Raw genomic sequence first — 19,403 nt, forward strand, 5'->3', positions numbered from 1 at the left:
CAATATTATAGGAAGATGGGAATTGTAGTCCAACATTTGGGGACTCACAGTTTGGCCATTATGCCTGCAGATGATGGGAGTTGTAGTCCAACAACATCTGGGAGACCGTGCCTAATTGAATATAATCTCATCCTAATGGCGGGGAGAAATTTTCTTGTTTGGAGGTTCTAGCAGCGGAGCACAGCTGTTGTATACCCTTGACTGAAGAACAGTACACTCCTCCTATCTGGGATGGAGCCGCTCTGCGAAGAGCATCTAGGTTCCAAGTTCCCTCCCTGGCAGCATCTCCAAGATAAAGTGGAGAGAAATTCCTGCCTGCAACCTTGGAGAGGCTGCTACCAGTCTGGGTAGACGATACTGAGCTAGATGGTCCTATGGTCTGACTCAGTATATGGCAGTTTCCTATGTTCCTATCTAGCAGCAAAACTAATGGCCTACAATCCGAAAGAGAGAGAAAAATAGAGAAAGGGAGGAGAGCTGGTCTTGTGGTAGCTAGCATGACTTGTCCCCTTAGCTAAGCAGGGTTCGCCTTGGCTTGCATTTGGATGGGAGACTACATGTGTGAGCACTGTAAGATATTCCTCTTAGGGGATGGAGCTGCTCTGGGAAGAGCACCTAGGTTCCCAGTGCCCTCCCTGGCAGCATCTGCAAGATAGGCCTGAGAGAGAGACTCCTGCCTGCAAGCTTGGAGAAGCCGCTGCCAGTCTGGGTAGACAATACTGAGCTAGATGGATCAAAGGTCTGACTTTGGAGAAGGCAGCTTCCAATAGCCCTGTGGAACTCACAAAGGCCTACATTGAGTTTTCGGGTGGTCTCCCCTCCAAATACTGACCAGGGCCAGACTTGTATAGCTCAAGCCACGTAGTTGCGCCACAGACCTTTGGACGATACCCTGGTGCATCCTGGGAAATATTAAACATTCATACTTCCAGTATAACCGAGAGAGCAGGTCAATGCCAGCTCCCCAGAGAAGCCCGAGCGGGCAGCGGAAAGGTACAGACCGTAACGTTGGCCTCGGTGCCGTTGACCTTGTGTTCTCTCCCCAGCTCTCTGCGCTTGCCTTCCCATTAGAGCACTCGTGGCTTCTCCCAGGTGGGTCGATAAGACAGCATTAGGTTTTAGCATCTGGCAGCCTGGAGACGAAAAGAGCAGGCTGATGATATTTGTTATTGTTTTTCGGCAGGCAACGCAAACCGGTGGGCTGGACTTGGAGTAAATTGTTATTTACTCTCTTTCCGGGACTGGGAGAAGAAAACCCGAGGATCCCGTGCCTCGGCTCCATTCCCAGACTTCGCCGCAGCCATGAGGACTAGCAGCTGGGCTCTCCCTTTGCTCCTCCTGCACCTGAGCTCTTCTCATGTCCTGGAGTGGACATACAAAGGTAACAAGAGGTGGTGGGGGGGGTTGTAGCGGCTGCTTTGAACCCTTTCTCTCACCTGCTGTCGCTTACAGCCTGCTGATTCGGCAGACGAGGGGAGCGAGAAGGCTTGGATGGAAGCTGCCTGACAGAGCCCAGTGCCTAGACAGGTCCCCTTAGAAAGGAATCCAGTCTACTGGAAGTGGGAAGTCCTCCCAGTGATGGCCAGTTGCAGCCTTATGTGCTGCTTCGACCTGTTGTGTGCTTGAAAGGAAGTCCAGCGGGCGGGACTTTCCTCCCGAGTGCCTGAAGTGAGGGGGGGGGGTCGCAGAATGAAGACCTCCGGAGGTGGGACAGTGGACTGTACCATCTGGGCCTGTGGGTGAGGGGGAGGTGAGAGGGGTCGCAGAATGAAGTCCTCGGGTCCTGAGGTGGGAGAGTGGACTGTACCATTTGGGCCTGCAGGTGAGGGGGGGGGGTCACAGAATGAAGTCCTGGGGTCCTGAGGTGGGAGAGTGGACTGCACCATTTGAGCCTGCAGGTGAGGGGGAGGTGAGGGGTGTGTGTGACAGAATGAAGTCCTAGGGTCCTGAGGTGGGACAGTGGATGGTACCATTTGGGCCTGTGGGTGAGGGGGTGTCACAGAATGTCCCACCTGAGGTGGGACAGTGGACGGCACCATTTGGGCCTGCAGGTGAGGGGGAGGTGAGGGGTGTGTGTGACAGAATGAAGTCCTAGGGTCCTGAGGTGGGACAGTGGATGGTACCATTTGGGCCTGCGGGTGAGGGAGTGGTGAGGGGGTCACAGAATGTCCCACCTGAGGTGGGACAGTGGACGGCACCATTGGGGCCTGCAGCACACGCCTAGACCAGGTCACTCTCTGCCACCGGTGAGCCTTCTAGCAGCTGCCGCCTGAGGGCTCTGCCACTTCACTGGGATGCCCGCGAAGCCAGACTCCAGCCCCGCCCCCCGCACCAGGGCTCAAGCTGGCCGGGGCTGAGCCCCTGCTCACACCGGGCCCGGGTGGGCCAAGCCCTGCGCATGGGAGACCACACGGGCTGCCTCTCCCCCTGTCCCGAATTAGCAGGGAAGCTACCAGACTCGAGAGCGAAGGGTGAGCCCCGGCACCTCTTTCTGGAAACGGGTTATGCTAGAGGGTTTGGCTTCAGAGAGAGCGTTTGGCCTGCAGACGGAAGAGGGAGGCTGCTTACACCCTCAGATATTTGGGTTTGTTCTCTCCCTCCCCCCCCCGCAAAAAAAACCGGGGAGAAAGCAGGCTGAAAACGTCGATATATCTATTTATTCCCCTCGAATCCACTCCTTCCTCTCTCTAAGAAGAGAGCCTGGTCCCACAGCACGGCCCACCACAATCTTTCGTCTTTGGGGGCTGCAGCAAAATGCCCAGATTGTTTTTCTCGTGTTTCTGCTCTTTCCTTTGGAAAGAGGCGACTGTGGAAAGGATCAATAACTCTCACTGCTAATAGTGAAGTGAGCTGCCAAAAATAAGAGAGCGAGGGAGGGGGGATCTGTATTGATTGCAAAAGGATGGGAGGTCTGACAGGTGGCCTTGGTGGTTCTGCCTAGCGAGCCGCAAAGGGCTAAAAATATCAAGGGGAGAGAGACAGCGAGAAAGACAAGGAGGGCTATCGAACGGCTGCAGCAGAGCTTTGGTGACTTGGGCATGATAGAACAGAGGGGCAGCAAGTCCCTGTTAGACTCCTCCCCACAACCACCATTGGCTGTTGTCTCCAGGCATCCCTGAGGCCATTGGCTGAACTGCTGTGATGTCACGGAAGCTTAAACCTGCCCAGCAGTCCATAAACTGATTCATAAAAGAGCAGCAATCACGCTGGTATTCAGAAGTTTGGTGTTCCAAAGTTCAGAAGCAGCGTCCAGAAATACGCCTTGGGAGAGCTGGAAACGGGTGGGGAGCTGGCCCTGGAGATGCCGGGGGGGGGGAATCTGGAACATTCGGCATGCCAGCACGCACAGGCACTTCCCAGAGCGGCTCCATCCCCTGAGGGGAATATATCCTCCAGTGCTCACCCACGTCGTCTCCCACTCAAATGCAAACCGGGGCACACCCTGCTTAGCAAAGGGGGCCATGCCCGCTTGCTGCCACAAGACCAGCTCCAGCAGAAGGCTGCTTCCTGTGTCCATAGCTGTGGGCCACAGAAAGTCGGCAGCACAGCTTCTGAGCAGGAAGCCAGCGGCAGGGCCAGGCAGGGGTGTCCTCCCCCCCCCCCGGCCGGCCGGCTTTGGAAGGTGCTGCCCAAAAGCAACAGCTTCCCGTTGCTTCATGGCCAGGCCGGCCCCGCCTGACAGCCTGTCCTTCGCCTTCTCTCCGGCCTGACAGAAGGAGATCTGGATGAAGAGCACTGGGGGAGACACTTTGCGGACTGCCTGGGGAGGCACCAGTCTCCCATCGATATTCAGAAGAGGAACGTCAGATACACCCCGGACCTGGAATCGCTGCGACTAGAGGGCTACGGCGGGCCCCTACGAGGACATTTCACCATGACCAACAACGGACACTCAGGTGAGTTTGGGCGGTGCGCGGCGGTGGGACATCCCTGCCCCCTGCCCATGATCCACACATCTGCCGACCGGGACCTGACATGGTGTCAATTCTTTAATTCAGTCCTCAAACCTATAATGCAAGATTCAGCCTTCCAGCCGACCTTGGACTACAGCTCCCATCATTCCCAGCCACAGTGGCCACCAGTAGTCCAGGGCGATGGGAGTTGGGGCGCTGCAACCGTGGGGGGGGGCAGTGCGGTGCACCCCAGTGCAATAAATCAGATCTTGGGGCAACTTCAGGAGCTCCTTGTTAGATCAGTGGCTCCCACCCTGGGGTCCTCCAGATGTTGCTGAGCTACAACTGCCAGCATCACCGGTTACACTTTATTGAGGCTGGGGCTGCTGGGAGTTGTAGTTCAGCAACATCTGGAGGAACCGAGCTTGGGAAGCACTGGCCTACAAGCCCTGAAGGCCAATATAGGCATGTGAATATTATATGTATGGATTGCTAGGATCTATCTGTGTCTGTCTCTGACTACTGCTATCACTGTGCATGGCGTTAACAAAGGACAACAGGTCTCTGCCCCAAGGGGCTTACAATCTACAAATCAGCATGGGGAAGAGTATACAGGAAGGGGAGAAAGGAATATTCCAGCAGGCAGGAATAGACAGGATTATATAAATCAGGGAATCTGTTGTTTATATTTATCATCTATATTAGTTTTCTAAACAAGCCCTTCTCATCCGTTCTCAATTACAACAACCTGGTATTTCAATCACAACAACCTGGTGTTTTTATTCCTATATTGCAGCTGTGGCGCTGAGAATGAAAGGTATTGGCTTGCTGAAGGCCACCAATGCCCAGTGTGGAGGTTACATTCCCAGCCTCTTAACCGTGGTTACAGGATCAGGAAAACCTCACACCCTTGCAATCTTCCACTTCCTCTTCCTCTAGCTCAATTAAATCACCCTCTTCCTTCCATTGTGGTAATAGCATTACTTCTGCACCAAGGTTAACACTAACCATGGTTAGTCTTGAACCTGTTTGAACCGGGGTTAGAAGCTGGATGAAAACTCTGGCTAAAGGTAACCACGGTTTTAACCTTGGTGCAACCCTCAGTGCCCTGCATTATATCAGCTCTACATCATCTCCCAAACACTGGTAGCTGTCAGTTTTTCACTTTTTCAGCTAAATGCTCTTTGCAATCCATGTAAGTTTCCCCTTTTTAAAAAATTGAGCAAGCCACCTCCCCTGATCGCGTTTATTTCAACTTCCTGCTTTGTCATCAGTTTGTGGGGAGTTTTTTTTTTTTTTAAATTCTATTCTGCTAATTTTGTGCTGATTTCCTCAAACTAGAGGCGGGAAATCCAGTCAGCAGCATGTATACAATCGAGAAAGCAGGAGCTGTTTGTGTTTCTGCATGAGACATTAAAAAATAAGGACAAAAGGACAGATCCAATGTTATATACTGGTTAATTCTTCCAGTGCAGCACAGGGATATTGCTAGAAATTCTTTCTGACAATACATTATGCAGAAAGGAGGGGGGTAGGCAATATTTAACTCGCTTATGCTGTCTTTTCCAACATGCTCATATAACATGGGAAGCGCTTTTTAAAAAGCACAGGAGTTGTACAAATGGGGCCATAGCTTAGTGGAAGAGCTGAGCCCTGGTGGCATCTCCAGGTAGGGCTGTGAATCTCCCTCAAACCTCGGAAAACCACTTTAATAGACCATACTGAGCTGGATGGACCAATGGATTGACGTGGTATAAGGCCACTTCCTATGTATTTGTGCTAGCTTTCCGTAGCTTAGTATAGCTCAGTGGCAGAGCATCTTCTTAGCATGCAGAAGGCCCCCCCGGTTCAATCCCTGACAGCATCTCCAGGTAGGGCTGGGAGAGACTACTGCCCGGAACCTTGGAGAGCCGCTGCCAGTCAGAGCAGACAATACTGAGCTTGATGGACCAAGGGTCTGACTCAGTAGGAAGCAGCTTCATATATAGGGGAGATCTGTAGCTCCGTGGTAAAACGTCTGCTTTGCATGCAGAAGGTCCCAGGTTCCATCCCTGGCAGCATCTCCAGGTAGGGCTGAGAGAGACTTCTGCCTGAAACCTTGGAGAGCCGCTGCCAGTCAGAGCTGACAGTCCTGAGGGAGCAGGACCTTGGGTTGGATTTGGTATAAGGCTGCTTCCTCTGCTCAACGCTGTTGCCAATGTCAAGAGGTACGCAGGGAATCCCGACGCCATTTCCCCCAGGGTCAAGACTGTCTGCTTTCTGATCATGGAAAAAAGAAACAACTCTCAAAGAAATCAGAAGTCAGAATTATGAGCAAAACACACAGACCCCTCTGCCCCTTTCTCAGCTGAAAAGGTCTTGCATTCTCCAAGCTCTGAGGGCTCTCTCTTCAAAACACTCCAGAGAGACCCCCAGCTGTTCAGAAACCATCTCCTTATCAATGGATGGACCATCCAGGGCTATTAACCAGACTTCAGACTTACAATGGAATCCCTGGCCAGCAGGGACAAAGTATGCTAAGAACTTTCAGCAGGCAGCTAGCAGAGAGAACAAAGAAGGTGGTGCCACTCTAAAGGCTAACCAAAGTGCTTTAGCATAACATAAGCTTCCTTGGCCCTTTTGCATATTATCAAGTTATTAAAATCTCCCGGGTTCCTTCCAAGAGTCACAGGGGGGTGGATGAGGATTCCTGGAGGGTTGGTGTGACCCTACTATGTCCACAAAAGCTTATGCTAAAATGGATTGGTTACTTTTTAATATGTTAAGAAACTAACACAAATCCAAGCATTTAGAGGAGTTTGCAAATTTTCTAAAGTTTTACTACTTAGAAAACTAATTAGTTACTACTACTTAGTTTCTAAATTTTGCTACTAAGTCGGGAGAGGTTTCCCATTGCCATCTCCCGCACAGTATGAAATGATGCCTTTCAGCATCTGCCTATATCACTGCTGCCCAATAGAGGTGTTTCCCATAGTCTGGGAAACATGCCAGTGGGGATTCGAACCAACAACCTTTGGCTCCCTAGGCAAGTTACTTCCCCGCTGTGCCATTAGGTGGCTGGCCTACGAATAGGAGGGGAGAAAACCCGGGTCTTGTCGTTGCCTTGGTTTGCATTTGGATGGCTGAATATGTAAGCACTGTGTACTGTACGATCTTAATTATTATTATTATTTATAATTTACATGTTTTATAACCCGCTCTTCCTCCGAGGAGCCCAGAGTGGTGTACTACATACTTAAGTTTCTCCTCACAACAACCCTGTGAAGTAGGTTAGGCTGAGAGAGAAGTGACTGGCCCAGAGTCACCCAGTGAGTTTAATGGCTGAATGTGGATTTGAACTCGGGTCTTCCTGCTCCCAGTCCAGCACTCTAACCACTACACCACGCTGACTTGATGGCTACTGCTTTTTAACAGGAAGTTCCCAAAGCAATGTACACAAAAAAAGGAAAGGAAAGTTCCTTGTCCCCAAAGGGCTTACAGTGTAAAAGGAAACACAAGATAGACCCCAGCAACAGCCACTGGAGGGATGCTGTGTTGGGGCTGGACAAGGCCGGTAGTTCTCCCCCATGCTTAATATAAAGAGAATCACCACTTTGAGGGGCGCCCCTTTGCCCAGTGAAGAATGGCATGACCTGTCCAGCTCTTTCCATTTCCCTGAACATACCTGAGGACTCTGGGCTGCTGACAGAGGCCGGGGAAATGCTGGAGCACTGAGACAAACTGGCTCCAGGGGGAAAGAATCTCTCATTGTATTGCCCAGAAAGATAATGGTTTCAGGCCACCTGCTAATTATACGCTGCGATGTATAGCCAGCCTCTCATTAAGAGGTTTCTGCACAGCAGTCTTCTCAGCCTCGCTCTCTGCAAATTAGTCGGGTTTTGTTGTGTGTGTGTCCCCCCCACCTACCCGCCCGCCAGGGGCTCTGAGCATGTATTTGTGTGTTTTCATGTGATCTCATTAACACTGTAATTATTGCCAGTTAGCCTAAACCGGGTTTTAATCAGGAAGAAGGGCCGAGGGCCTTCCCCTAGTGCTGGCTATCTTCTTCAGGACATAGAAAAACCTGTCACTCCCACAACAACTAATCTCTCTCTCTCTCTCTCTCTCTCTCTCTCTCTGGAATGGGGATAGTAACAGTGCTTCAATATCTCTCTTGTGCCTCATAGGAACCTAGGAAGCTGCCATATACTGAGTCAGACCCCTGGTCTATCTAGCTCACTATTGTCTACACAGACTGGCAGCAGCTTCTCCAAGGCGGCAGGCAGGAGTCTCTCTCAGCCCTATCTTGGAGATGCTGCCAGGGAGGGAACTTGGAACTTAGGTGCTCTTCCCAGAGCGGCTCCATCCCCCTAAGGGGAATATCTTACCTTCTAGTCTCCCATTCATATGCAACCAGGGCAGACCCTGCTTAGCTAAGGGGACAAGTCATGCTGGCTACCACCAGACCAGCTCCCCTCTTCTTCCCTTGCTTTGCAGTTCTCTAGTCCACTCCCAAACCTCGTCTAAAGGGGCAGCATCCCCCCCACACACACACATACATTTTTTTAAGGATGTGGACATCCACATCTCCAATTAGCCTTTGCATGCAGAAGGCTGACTGGAGATCTGGTTGTGGAGGTCAAGGTTGGTTGTAAAAGATCCTTCTTCCCAGCTGGAGATTTTGGCCCCATGGCCTTCGAATCCCTTTGCAATACTATGTGGCTTCCGCCCGATGCCCCCAGACTCTTTTTCTCTGGTATTTATGGTCTGTACGGAATTATTTTAGTGAGTAAACATGCCTAATTATGAGACAAAATATCATGGCATCCTCACACCATTAAATAGTATTTCATATCTATATAATTAGGGCCTATTGCAGACTGGGTTTCTGGGGTTATTTTGGTTTGGTGTTTCAAGGTTCGAGCTGTAAAGAAACATGTTTTCAACCTGCCTGCCCAGCAGAGAGCTTTTTGAACAACAGCACCTGTCTTTGTCTACCCAAAAACAGAAGACAAGGAAGCACATCTTCTAGTGTTTCTTTCATAGGAATGAAATGTTCTTTTTATCAGCGGGCAGGATGTTTTATAGCAAGGATGGGACACACACTCTCTCTCTCTGTCTGCAACTGATGTACGGCTCCTGAAATAATGGCCGTGTTAATATTATATTACAGGCTGGCAAATGCAGTCATCTATCAGCAAATAAGGAAATATTACTCCTCCAAGCTCTCTTTAAAATACCCATGCTCAAGTAATTCTTGGATTTGTCAAAGAGACATATTTTATAATGTTTTATATATAACCAGCCGGTGCTTGCCCCTAGCTCCTCCCCTGCTCTTGCCATTGGCTGAGCTCCTGTGACATCATGGAATGTTCACGAACATTCCAATTGCTCTGAGGAAAACTTGTCAGGGATAAAATATTGACAAGACGCATTTTTGTGGGTTTCCCAGATGCACCTTCCACTGCATCAGGTAAAATGCTGGATCCTTTGGATGGAGCACCTTTGGCCTGATCCAGCAGGGCTTTCTTATGTTTTTATGTTTTTATGTTTTTGGCAGTGGTGAGGGGGAAGTAACAGGAGTTGCCACTCCTGTACAAGAATCCTGTAAATGTTATGATGCCTGGTTGTCATGTTTGGAGACTGAGACAATAAAAATATGGCTATGAAGATACCTGATTAGGTAGATAACAGTTTGTGTCTCTGAATGCTGGCCTCAAGCGGTTATTGGTCTAGTTCATATTTGCAAATACGGAAAAAACTGAGTTAATTAGCGAAACAACAAGAGCAAGGTTGCTAAGTGGCTGCAATTATGGCCATGCTGTTGATTTTAGGGTGACTTCACTCCCTGTTCTCACTCTGCCTTCCAGTCCAGATAAACTTACCTCCCACCATGCAAATCACCCAAGGGCTTCCTGGGACCTTCACCGCTGTCCAGTTCCACTTCCATTGGGGAGGACTAGATCTGGAGACCAGCGGCTCTGAGCACACCTTGGACGGGATGCGGTACATTGCTGAGGTATGCAGCCTTCCTCCCTTGGGAAAGTTGAGCCTGGAAAACCAAAGGGAATTTCTGATCCTCGAGTAAACAGTGTATGGAACTGTTTTAAATTGTTTTAGATGGTTTTCCTGGGTTTTTAGCTGTTTGCATGTTTAATTGGTTTTATTCTGTTTTTATAGTGTTGGTTTTCATTGTTTTAATTGTTTTTATCCTGTTGTAAACCGCCCTGAGCCATTTTGGATGGGCGGTATATAAATCGAATGAATGAATGAATGAATGGGTCCATTGCTCAGTGGAAGGGATCTGCTTGGCATGCAGAAGGTCTGGGGTTCAACCCCTGGCAGCTTCTCCAGGTAGGGCTGAGAGAGACTGCTGCCTGAAAGCTTGGAGAGCCACTGCCAGTCAGGGTAGACAATACTGAGTCAGATGGACCAAGAGTCTGACTCAGTAGGCAGCATCAGATGTTTCTCAGGCACATGCATAGATCAGTGGTAGAACATCTTCTCTGCATTGTATCTAAGATCTGACTCGGTATAAGCTCATACCTATGTTCATATGAGCTCGAATCTTCACACAGTGCATCTGCATAGTTTCCAGGAAATGTGTTTTATGGCATTTCAGTCCACAAAAAGTGCAAACCCACCCTATCAAAGCCTGCGTTTTCACCCCCTCTGCCGCCTTGTTCCTCCTTACAGCTACACATTGTCCATTACAACTCAGCCAGCTATGCAAGCTTCGAAGAGGCAAAGGATAAACCGAACGGGCTGGCAGTCTTGGCTTTTCTGTATGTGGTAAGTGGCAGATGGTAATTGGTGTGGTGATTCTCAGTCGTGAGAATTCTCGGGGGAAATGTAACTAGAGATTTTGTTTCCTTTGGATGTGAAAGCACCCAAATGTATTGTGCCGGGGGGCGGGGGGGGCGGGGAGGGATTGTAATATTTCATCTGTTTACCATAAAGTGGAACATAAATGGGGCAAACAGCTGGGACCCCTACACAGAGGTGCACCTAGGTAATTTTGGAGCCTGGACCTAGACCTTTCAGAGGGCACCCCCCCCTGTCTGCACCCAAACTAGCTGCACACAGCCCTCAGCACACACACACACACACACACACACACACACACACACACCCCAGGAGAAGGGGCAGGTGGGTGGAGCAGACCCAGTCGTGGTGGAGGATGGTGAGGCCAGGCAGGGCAACAGAAACTGCTGAGCAGACAACAGCTATATGAAACAGACACTAGATGAAACAGACACTAGAGATGAGACACTAGATGAAACAGACACTAGAGGGCACCAAAGGAATGGCAAACGGGAAAGGGGCACCATGTGAAGGCTGGTCAGTTATTTTCCCTATGAGGGCAAAATGTACAACTTATTAGCAACAAGACGCCGGGTTGCCAACCAGCTCTGGCTGCAGTATTTCTGGAGGGCCACCCCCCCCCGCCCCACATTCCAGTGGTATTCTTACCCCTGGACTTCGGGGCCAAAGTCCAGGGCCTCCACATCCCCTGGAGCCTCCAAATTTTCTTTGGTCTGTCCTGGGTGGTGTGGTTAAGACCTGTGCCGAGTGCTTTAGAGACAGAGCAGGGAGTAGGGAAAGAAATACGTGGGATGAGAATAGGGGGATGATGCTTAACTTGCAGCTGGTGGGGGGGGGGACTCCAGCAAAGGTGGTGGGGGGCTCCAAAGGCCTTTAGGTCCAGGCTCCAGAATTACCTAGGTGCACCTCTGCCCCTTTCAGTATTTCCCCCAATATTTTTCAACACATCTAGCCATTACAATCTCCAGGATTGTCTTCAAGAGTCACCTGGAGGATGGAGGGTGATTTCTGGAGACTCCAATCCAGGAAAGCTGGCAACCCTAAAGGGGGGTGAGGGAAAAGAAAGCGAGTGCTTGTTGGACTAGTGACTGTGTGTGTGTGTGTGTGTGTGTGTGAGAGAGAGAGAGAGAGAGAGAGAGAGAGAGCAAGCAAGCAAGCAAGCAAGCAAGCAAGCAAGCAAACAGGAGAAAGTGCAGGTATTTCTCCTCCTGACATTCCTTTCCTGCTTCAGTTCTGGCTTTTCTCTTCCAGGGTGGTAATTTGGAAAATACCTACTACAGTGATTTCATTTCTAACTTGGCAAAGATCAAGTATGCAGGTAACGTTTGCGAGACGAGAGATCCCACTTAAAAGTCTTAGCAGGCGCTTTCCTTGGTTTTGCTTGCGGAAGATCTCAAGTTTGGCCCCTGGCAGCGTATCCAGGTGGGGCTGAGGAAGACCTTTCTCGGTCTGCAACCCTGGGGAGCTCTTGCCAATCAGAGTAGACCACAATAAGCCAGATGGAGCAAAGATCTGACTCTGGAGAGGCCTCAGATCTATAGGTATACCAACCAAACAAAAATTGTGGTTTTCCCTGTGCTTGTAATCGCACAGTGCTTAGCATTGGATGTGCATTGTAAATAAAGCTCCTTTCGAGGCCTGACACCATGCAAATCGCCTCGTAGCAATTGTCCTGCATGGAAAAAGACCTTATTTTTTGGTCTCCCTTAGCCACGTGCATTCTTCTCAGGAATATAGGAAGCTGCCATATTCTGAGTCAGGCCACTGGTCCATCTAGCTAAGTGCAGTATTGGCTACCCAGGCTGGCAGCAGCTTCTCCAAGGCTGCCTCTCCCAGCCCTACCTAGAGATGCTGCCAGGGAGGGAACTTGGAACCTTCCGCATGCAAGCAAGCAGATGCTCTTCCCAGAGCAGCCCTGTCCCGTGAGGGGAATAGCTTACAGTGCCCCCATGTAGTCTCCAATTCAAATGCAAACCAGAGGGGACCCTGCTTAGCAAAGGGGACCTTTCATGCTTTCTGTCACCTAATGGCACAGTGGGGATGTAACTTGCCTAGAGAGCAAGAAGTTGCTGGTTCGAATCCCGGCTGGTATGTTTCCAAGACTCTGGGAAACACCTATATCATGCAGCAGTGATATAGGAAGATGCTGAAAGGCATCATCTTATACTGCGCGGGAGGAGGCAATGGTAAACCCCTCCAGTATTCTACCAAAGACAACCACAGGGCTTTGTGGTCGCCACAAGTCGACACCGAGTCGACAGCCCAACTTTACTTTACTTCACCACAAGACCAGCACCCACCCACCCACCATCTGTAGCGTCACAAGTTCATTATAAGGACTGCAACAACATAATGTCCGCTTTGAACACGGTCCAAAGGCTCGGTCTTGTTTTTAAGGGCAGCACATCGAACTTGGCACCCTCGACGTCCTGTCCATGTTGCCCGAAAACCTTGCACATTTCTACAGATATAACGGCTCCTTGACGACACCCCCGTGCACCGAGAACGTGATCTGGACGATCTTTGACTCACCCATCACGTTGTCCCACGCGCAGGTAAGAAAGTCTTTCTTTCGCCTTTGCTTTCTGCTCTTTTTGCATCTGCTCCTCAGTCTTGGATGGTAGTAATAGCTCCTGGGGAAACAATTGGTTGGTACATTCCACCAAACGGTGTTGCAGTGTGTCTTACACACAAACTTGCCACATCTGTCTTGCAGGCTGCCAGTGGGCTACTGCTCTCAAAATATGCAAAGTGCCACCATAATGGCAGGAGTAATAAATGCGAGAGCCACCTCGTGGCGCAGCGGGGAAATGACTTGACTAGCAAGCCAGAGGTTGCCGGTTCGAATCCCCACTGGTATGTGGTCACCCGAAGTCGACACCGACTCGATGGCACACTTTACCCTTAATAATGCGAGGCAGGGATTCCCCAGTCCCCAGATGCTGTTGGTCAAAAACTCCAGGAGAAGAGCTGGTCCTGTGGTAGTGAACAGGATTTGTCCTTTTTGCTAAGCAAGGTCTGCCTTGGTTTGCATTTGGGCGTGTGACTACATGTGAGTGCTGTAAGAAATTCCCCTTGGGGGATGTGGCCATATCTCAGGGTGGTGTAGTGATTAGAGTGTTGGACTAAGACTGGGGAGACCCGAGTTCAAATCCCCGTTCAGCCATGAAACTCACTGGGTGACTTCTGGGCCAGTCACTTCTCTCTCAGCCTAAGCTACCTCACAGGATTGTTGTGAGAAGAAACAACCATGTATACCGCTCTGGGCTCCATGGAGAAAGAGCAGGATATAAATGTAAAATTAAAAAAAAAATATCTCCTTGCATGCAGAAGGTCCGAGGTTCTCTCTCTGGCAGCATCTCCAGGTAGAGCGGGGAGAGACTCCCGCTTGAAACTTTGGAGAGCCGCTGCCAGTCAGTGTAGACAATGCTGTGCTGAGCTAGATGGACCATTGGTCTGACTTGGCATAAGACAACTTCCTAAGCCCTAAGCCCCATCACCCCTGTGGCAGGGGATGATAGGAGTTGTAGTCCAACGGCATCTGGGCCCCCGAGGAGGCTGCAAAACCAGAGAAATCCAATGTCTTCCTAATGATTAAAAGTCGTGACTCCTTGCTTGTAGATCAACCTGTTGGAGAATGCCCTCCTGGACTGGCAGAACGCCACCCTGCGTAACGATTACCGCCGCGCACAGCCCCTCAATGACAGGGTGGTCGCATCGTCTTTCAAAGCCAAGCCTGCCACAGGTACGGGCCCGGGGCTTAGCACGTAGAAGGCCACGTCCGTCCCACCCACGCCACTGTTTGTTATGACAACATAGGCCGGCCTCTCGAGTAACGCTGCGCTTCCACACCAAGGAGGCAGAAATAGGCCAGAGGTGCTTGCTGCCAGGGAATATTTTGACCCCGAGAGTGACGGTGACAGAGGTGGTGGAAAACTGGGAAGGGTTCAAAGCTAAAAGCGAAGCCGCGTGATGTATGCTCATGGAAACATACCCTCACTGAAACAGATCTATGGCGTTCCAGTTATGCCATTCATCCAAGGGGCAAAGTATCCGTAGCCACACGCTGTAGAGGCAGAAGGTAGCTGTCCCACTGCTGGATAATCGAGCACTATATTAAGCAGTGCATCGAGCCAGCCTTTTAATTTTACTTCCAATTGGGAGGAGAACAAGGCCTGGAAAGAGACTCTGCCTCCAAAACAGGGCACTAAAGGGCTCTAGTTTGGAACGGACTATGGTCTTGCTCTGATTAGTCAATGAGCCGGGCCTACAAATGTTGGGCTTCGATACCATCTCAGGAGACAAATGCTCATAGTGATTTTTGGCAATGCCTATCTACCCCCCTCAGCCACCTAAGGGCGCAGTGGGGAAGTAACTTGCCTAGCAAGAGGTTGCCGGTTCGAATCCCCGCTGGTATGTTTCCCAGACTACGGGAAACACCTCTATCGGGCAGCAGCGATATAGGAAGCTGCTGAAAGGCATCATCTCATACTGCGTGAGAGGAGACAATGGTCAACCCCTCCTGCATTCTACCAAAAGAAAACCACAGGGCTCTGTGGTCGCCACGAGTCGACACCGACTCGACAGCACAACTTTACCTTTACTTACCGACTAGAGATGGAAAAGAGGTGATAGCAGGGTTGCACTTCAGCACCCCAGCCAACTCATGTACTAGATCCAGAGTCCTCTAATTGTCACATGTTTGGGGCAGGGACCTGTGAGTTCTGCTTCCGACACTGTGCCAGCATCGAATGCACAGCTGCTCCGTTCATGAGGCGAGGCGAGGCAGTTGCCTCAGGCAACAGATAATTGGGGTGTCAAGTGAGGCAGCAGGATATCCCTCCTGCCTCCCATGTAAAAGAGAGAGAGGAAGAGGAGGAGGAGGAGGAGGAGGAGGAGGAGGAGGAGGAGGGTGCATGCCAGGGGCGTGCTCATTGGGCGCCCTCCTCAGGCACACACAGAAGTCTTCAGCTGCCACTGCTCTGCAGAGAAAGCAAGGACAGGAGCCAGACTAATCTGTGTGGACACTCATTGCTCTAGAACCCTGCCATCCAGAGACCCTCACTTTGAAACTTGACGAAATACGAGCCCAGCTCCAGGAAATGAAGCAGCATCTTCTGGACGCTCTGAGGAAGCCTGGTAAGAATCCGAAGCCCTGCTTCTTTCGTTTCCGAGAAAACTGTATACTCAGCCAAGGAACTTAGCCGTGCCAAGGCCAGGAGCACTCTCGCTACAGAGGCGGGAACAGAAAGGCCAGAGTTCGCCAGCACAGAGTGGAATGATTCCTAGCAGAGATTAAGCACTGTAGTCTAGGAGCAATATTCATCTGCCTTTTCAGACTTGGGACCTACCTTTAACCCCAAGCTGTCACATGAGGCCCGGTTTAATTTTTAACATATATGTGTGCCTCTTTCTTTCTTTCTTTCTTTCTTTCTTTCTTTCTTTCTTTCTTTCTTTCTTTCTTTCTTTCTCTTGTCCTACCTTCTCTGTTTTTCTCGGGGCATGTTCACTAGGGTGATCACCTGATGAAAGAAATCTTAATTCATCAAACTAGCTGCAACCAATTAAGATGGCATACCCACTTATCTGAGTCATTGAACTCAGTGAGGCTTCCTTCTGAATAAGCAGGCGTAGGATTGTAGTATAAATCTGCACAGGAAATACGCACTTTGCTTTAAGATGGTGCATGTATAGAAGCATCGGATTTTAAGAAATGGAAGGAGGCTTGGAGGTCTTCTCGTCCAGCCCTATGCTCAGTACCAGAAACATCTATGGCATCCCTCAAAGATGCCTGTATGAAAATTCCAGTGAAAGAGAGCCCACCACAGCATGTGGGAGGCTGTTCCACTGCCTCACAGCTCTTACAGTTAGGAAGTATATGTTGTGATTGTGTGCTCATAAAGAGCAAGGAAGGAGTCAGGGGAAGTGATTATCTGTGAGGCTCCCACCGGGTAGAGGGCTTTGTCCTACAAGGTAGGAGGAAAAGCCCTCCTGCCTAGTGGCAGCTTTGCACCCGATCACCTCCCCTGCCTCCTACCTTGCCTTTTACGAGCACACTATCGCAGAACAGGAGTGTGCACAATCCCAGAGCCTTGGGTAGGACGCTTGTCCTACCCTAATTAGGATCGTGTGAACCAACTTCATGTAAAGAACAGGTATTCTGGCCTGATGGAAGTGCAAGGTTTCTAAATGTCAGGTTGGCAAAGCACAGCCCATGCATGAGGATTTCTGATTGGTTGTTCCAGGTGGCAGTCCGGACACGTTCCAGGCATTTTTCTTCCCCCCAGAAAATGTGGCGAGCTATGCTCAGGTCCTCCCCTTGGAGGTCATGAAGCTGCATGCCTTCACCCTCTGTTTCTGGGTCCAGAACCTTAACCGAGGCAGCCAAACTGTCCTCTTCTATTCCACCCTGAGCAAGGACAAAGAACTGGTGGTCACAGTGGGCTTGGAAGTGGGTGTGTGGGTTGGTGGGCAGCATGTGCAATTTGCCTTGCGCCACAAGTCCGAAGATTGGGTCCACCACTGCGTGACGTGGGCTTCCCTCTCTGGGACCGTTCATTTGTGGATCAATGGAGCAGAGGGCACGGCCAAGAACTTCCAAAAGGGCTACGCGATTCAGAGTGGCGGGACCATCATTCTCGGAAAGGAGAAGAATTCCTTGCTGGATGTCTTCATCAATGGATTTTCAGGCCGGATGAGCCACGTGAATCTTTGGAACCACGTCCTTGAGCACCATGATATCCGGGAACTCTCACTTTGCAGGCACGGTGGGCGGAAGGGGAACGTCATCGCCTGGGGAAGGACACCGATGACGTTGTCGGGGGGAGTGACTGTGGATGTGGACAGCAGCTGTGGTTGATGTGCATGTTTTAACAAAGTCACTTCCATCCATGCTGGGGAAAGCATGGATTGGTACAAATTAGTATTCGTTCTTCTTCTTGCTATGCAGATTACAGGCGGCTGCTTCTCCCCTGCTAAAAGTGTATATATGTAATCCCAAAACGATGTGCCAGAGCTGTGGGTGGCTTTTACCCAGTCTTCTTATTACAGGGAAATCTCACCACAAGGTAAGCACTCCCTGTAGTGCTTCTGCGTTTATTGGCGTGTAGTGGAACGGACGTACACACAACTGGGGGCGGCGGGGGGGAGAGAAAAGAGAAGACACTCTTTCTTCTCCATTTTGCTGGACGGCAGAATGGAAAAGACAGATCGGGATGGTAGATCTCCCTCCCCTAGCTGTGCATGGAAAATATGAGGGCAATGCAAAATGCAATTTCCAAATGTCTTCTCCCTTTTGTAATGTGTTAAATGCCATGAGATGTTTGTAGCAGGTGATCGTAGACAACTGTCTAAAATAAGTAAAAACGTGTGGATACTTTCATAACAACACAATAATCTAATAACACCACAATACATATTTGATGTGTGGTGTGATTTCTCTGCACAGAAATGGTTTGTGTGAACTCTCATTTTCTTTCCTAGAAGATAGGAAGGAAAATCAAGGTGATGGTAGAATGGAAGAGGACAGACAGATTGGTCTGGCTAGTGCAATTCTCCTTCTACTAGCCCTGCATGGCAAATATGGGGACAATGAGAAATTGTTCCAATTCATCTGGTTATTTTTACTCTGTAGTACATAATCTCTAACTATTCCATTTGCCCTTTGCTTAGCCAGTGGCTCTCATTCAAACCCCATGTCGCTTTTGGGTGCTGTAAACCCTGGAACTGGTGTAAGCATTGATGTTTAAGAGGCAATGGGGCTTCAGATCTGGATGGGTGCAGTTCATATCAAAAACTGCCAACTTCTCAAGATGCTGATGTGTGTGTGTGTTGGCACCATTGTTTGTGCGTGCTCGTGAAATCTGTAAATGAACCCTGTTGTGCACATGTGTTTCCTGGTGTACGTTTGCAGTCATTTCTGGAAGACCGCGGTATAAACATGATCCTGACACATGTTCTGTATTTAAATAGAGGGGCGTGCACACCTCTGAGCTACGATTGGTTGGCTGTGCTAAACATTTTGCTCCCTTTATGAAAGCGAGAGACAACAAGCCTTTCTTTGAAGCCAAAATAATTGCAAACCCACAGGGCTTAAATTAGACCAGCCGTAGCTGGGAAACTGGAGGAAAAGAATTAAATCACTGCTGGTTGTGTGGCCCTCAGAGGATGTGGAGAGCCAGAAAAGTCCATGGAAAACAAACATGGTTTGGGGGTTATATATTTAATATTATTTTACACTCTTGTTCAGAGAGTTGGCACAGCCATGTTATCAAAATAAAGCCTGGGCCAAATTCAACTCTGCTCATACTCTTGACTTGAGTTTTAGCAGCACCAGCATTAGAGGTAACTGAACAGCACCAAAGTGCATTGAAGTCCACCATGAGGCTGTTTGTTTAGCTACTGGATGGCGGCAGGCATTGTTTTGATTGCTGTAAGAAAAGCTGTGATTAAAGGGATGCTCATAGGAGTGGCAAGCGAGGGGGACAAAGCTGGAGGGACACAGACCAGTTCCCCAGGTATTTATTTGTACAAGGTGAATCTCACATTTTATCCTAACGTATCCAAGTATGTACTACAGTTAATCTGACCCATTTGACATCCACACCCGTGTGTGTGTGTATGTGTGTGTGTGTGTGTGTGTGTATAGAGTTACAACTAACTCCAGTGGATTAAAAACAAAAGGGGTGTGTGTGTTTTGCAGCTCAT

General features: G+C 49.7%; 2 protein-coding genes across 4 annotated transcripts in view; one reads left to right on the plus strand and one right to left on the minus strand.

Moving 5' to 3' along the window:
• Positions 1-949: 949 nt before the first annotated feature.
• CA6 (carbonic anhydrase 6) lies at positions 950-18,993 on the plus strand. Of its 3 annotated transcripts, XM_053280775.1 has the most exons (10): positions 950-1,092; positions 1,184-1,381; positions 3,714-3,896; positions 9,743-9,891; positions 10,569-10,664; positions 11,949-12,015; positions 13,095-13,252; positions 14,319-14,442; positions 15,738-15,836; positions 16,943-18,993. In XM_053280775.1, the coding sequence occupies exons 1-10, from the start codon at positions 954-956 to the stop codon at positions 17,554-17,556; spliced, it is 1,827 nt and encodes a 608-aa protein (XP_053136750.1). In that variant the 5' UTR covers positions 950-953; the 3' UTR covers positions 17,557-18,993. The 3 variants fall into 3 exon arrangements, with proteins under 3 accessions (XP_053136750.1, XP_053136752.1, XP_053136751.1); XM_053280777.1 differs by lacking the exons at positions 950-1,092; positions 1,184-1,381 and adding an exon at positions 1,753-1,822; XM_053280776.1 differs by lacking the exons at positions 950-1,092; positions 1,184-1,381 and adding an exon at positions 1,960-2,051.
• The window catches only part of LOC128338405 (solute carrier family 2, facilitated glucose transporter member 5-like), a 37,097-nt gene continuing 18,720 nt past the window's right edge, over positions 1,027-19,403 (minus strand). Inside the window, exon 13 of the transcript XR_008312602.1 lies at positions 1,027-1,133. The gene's annotated coding sequence lies outside the window, so the exon portion shown is untranslated. The remainder of the gene's footprint in view (positions 1,134-19,403) is intronic.

Source organism: Hemicordylus capensis, chromosome 16, assembly GCF_027244095.1.
Source record: "Hemicordylus capensis ecotype Gifberg chromosome 16, rHemCap1.1.pri, whole genome shotgun sequence".
Lineage (NCBI taxonomy): Eukaryota > Metazoa > Chordata > Lepidosauria > Squamata > Cordylidae > Hemicordylus > Hemicordylus capensis.

Bases quoted from the DNA above. Each gene is read 5' to 3' on its own strand.
- CA6 (XM_053280775.1), top strand. From the start codon at position 954: ATGCCAGCTCCCCAGAGAAGCCCGAGCGGGCAGCGGAAAGGTACAGAC. The intron at 1,093-1,183 runs GTGGGTCGATAA...GTTTTTCGGCAG, and splicing joins GCACTCGTGGCTTCTCCCAG to GCAACGCAAACCGGTGGGCT. The intron at 14,443-15,737 runs GTACGGGCCCGG...TCATTGCTCTAG, and splicing joins CAAAGCCAAGCCTGCCACAG to AACCCTGCCATCCAGAGACC.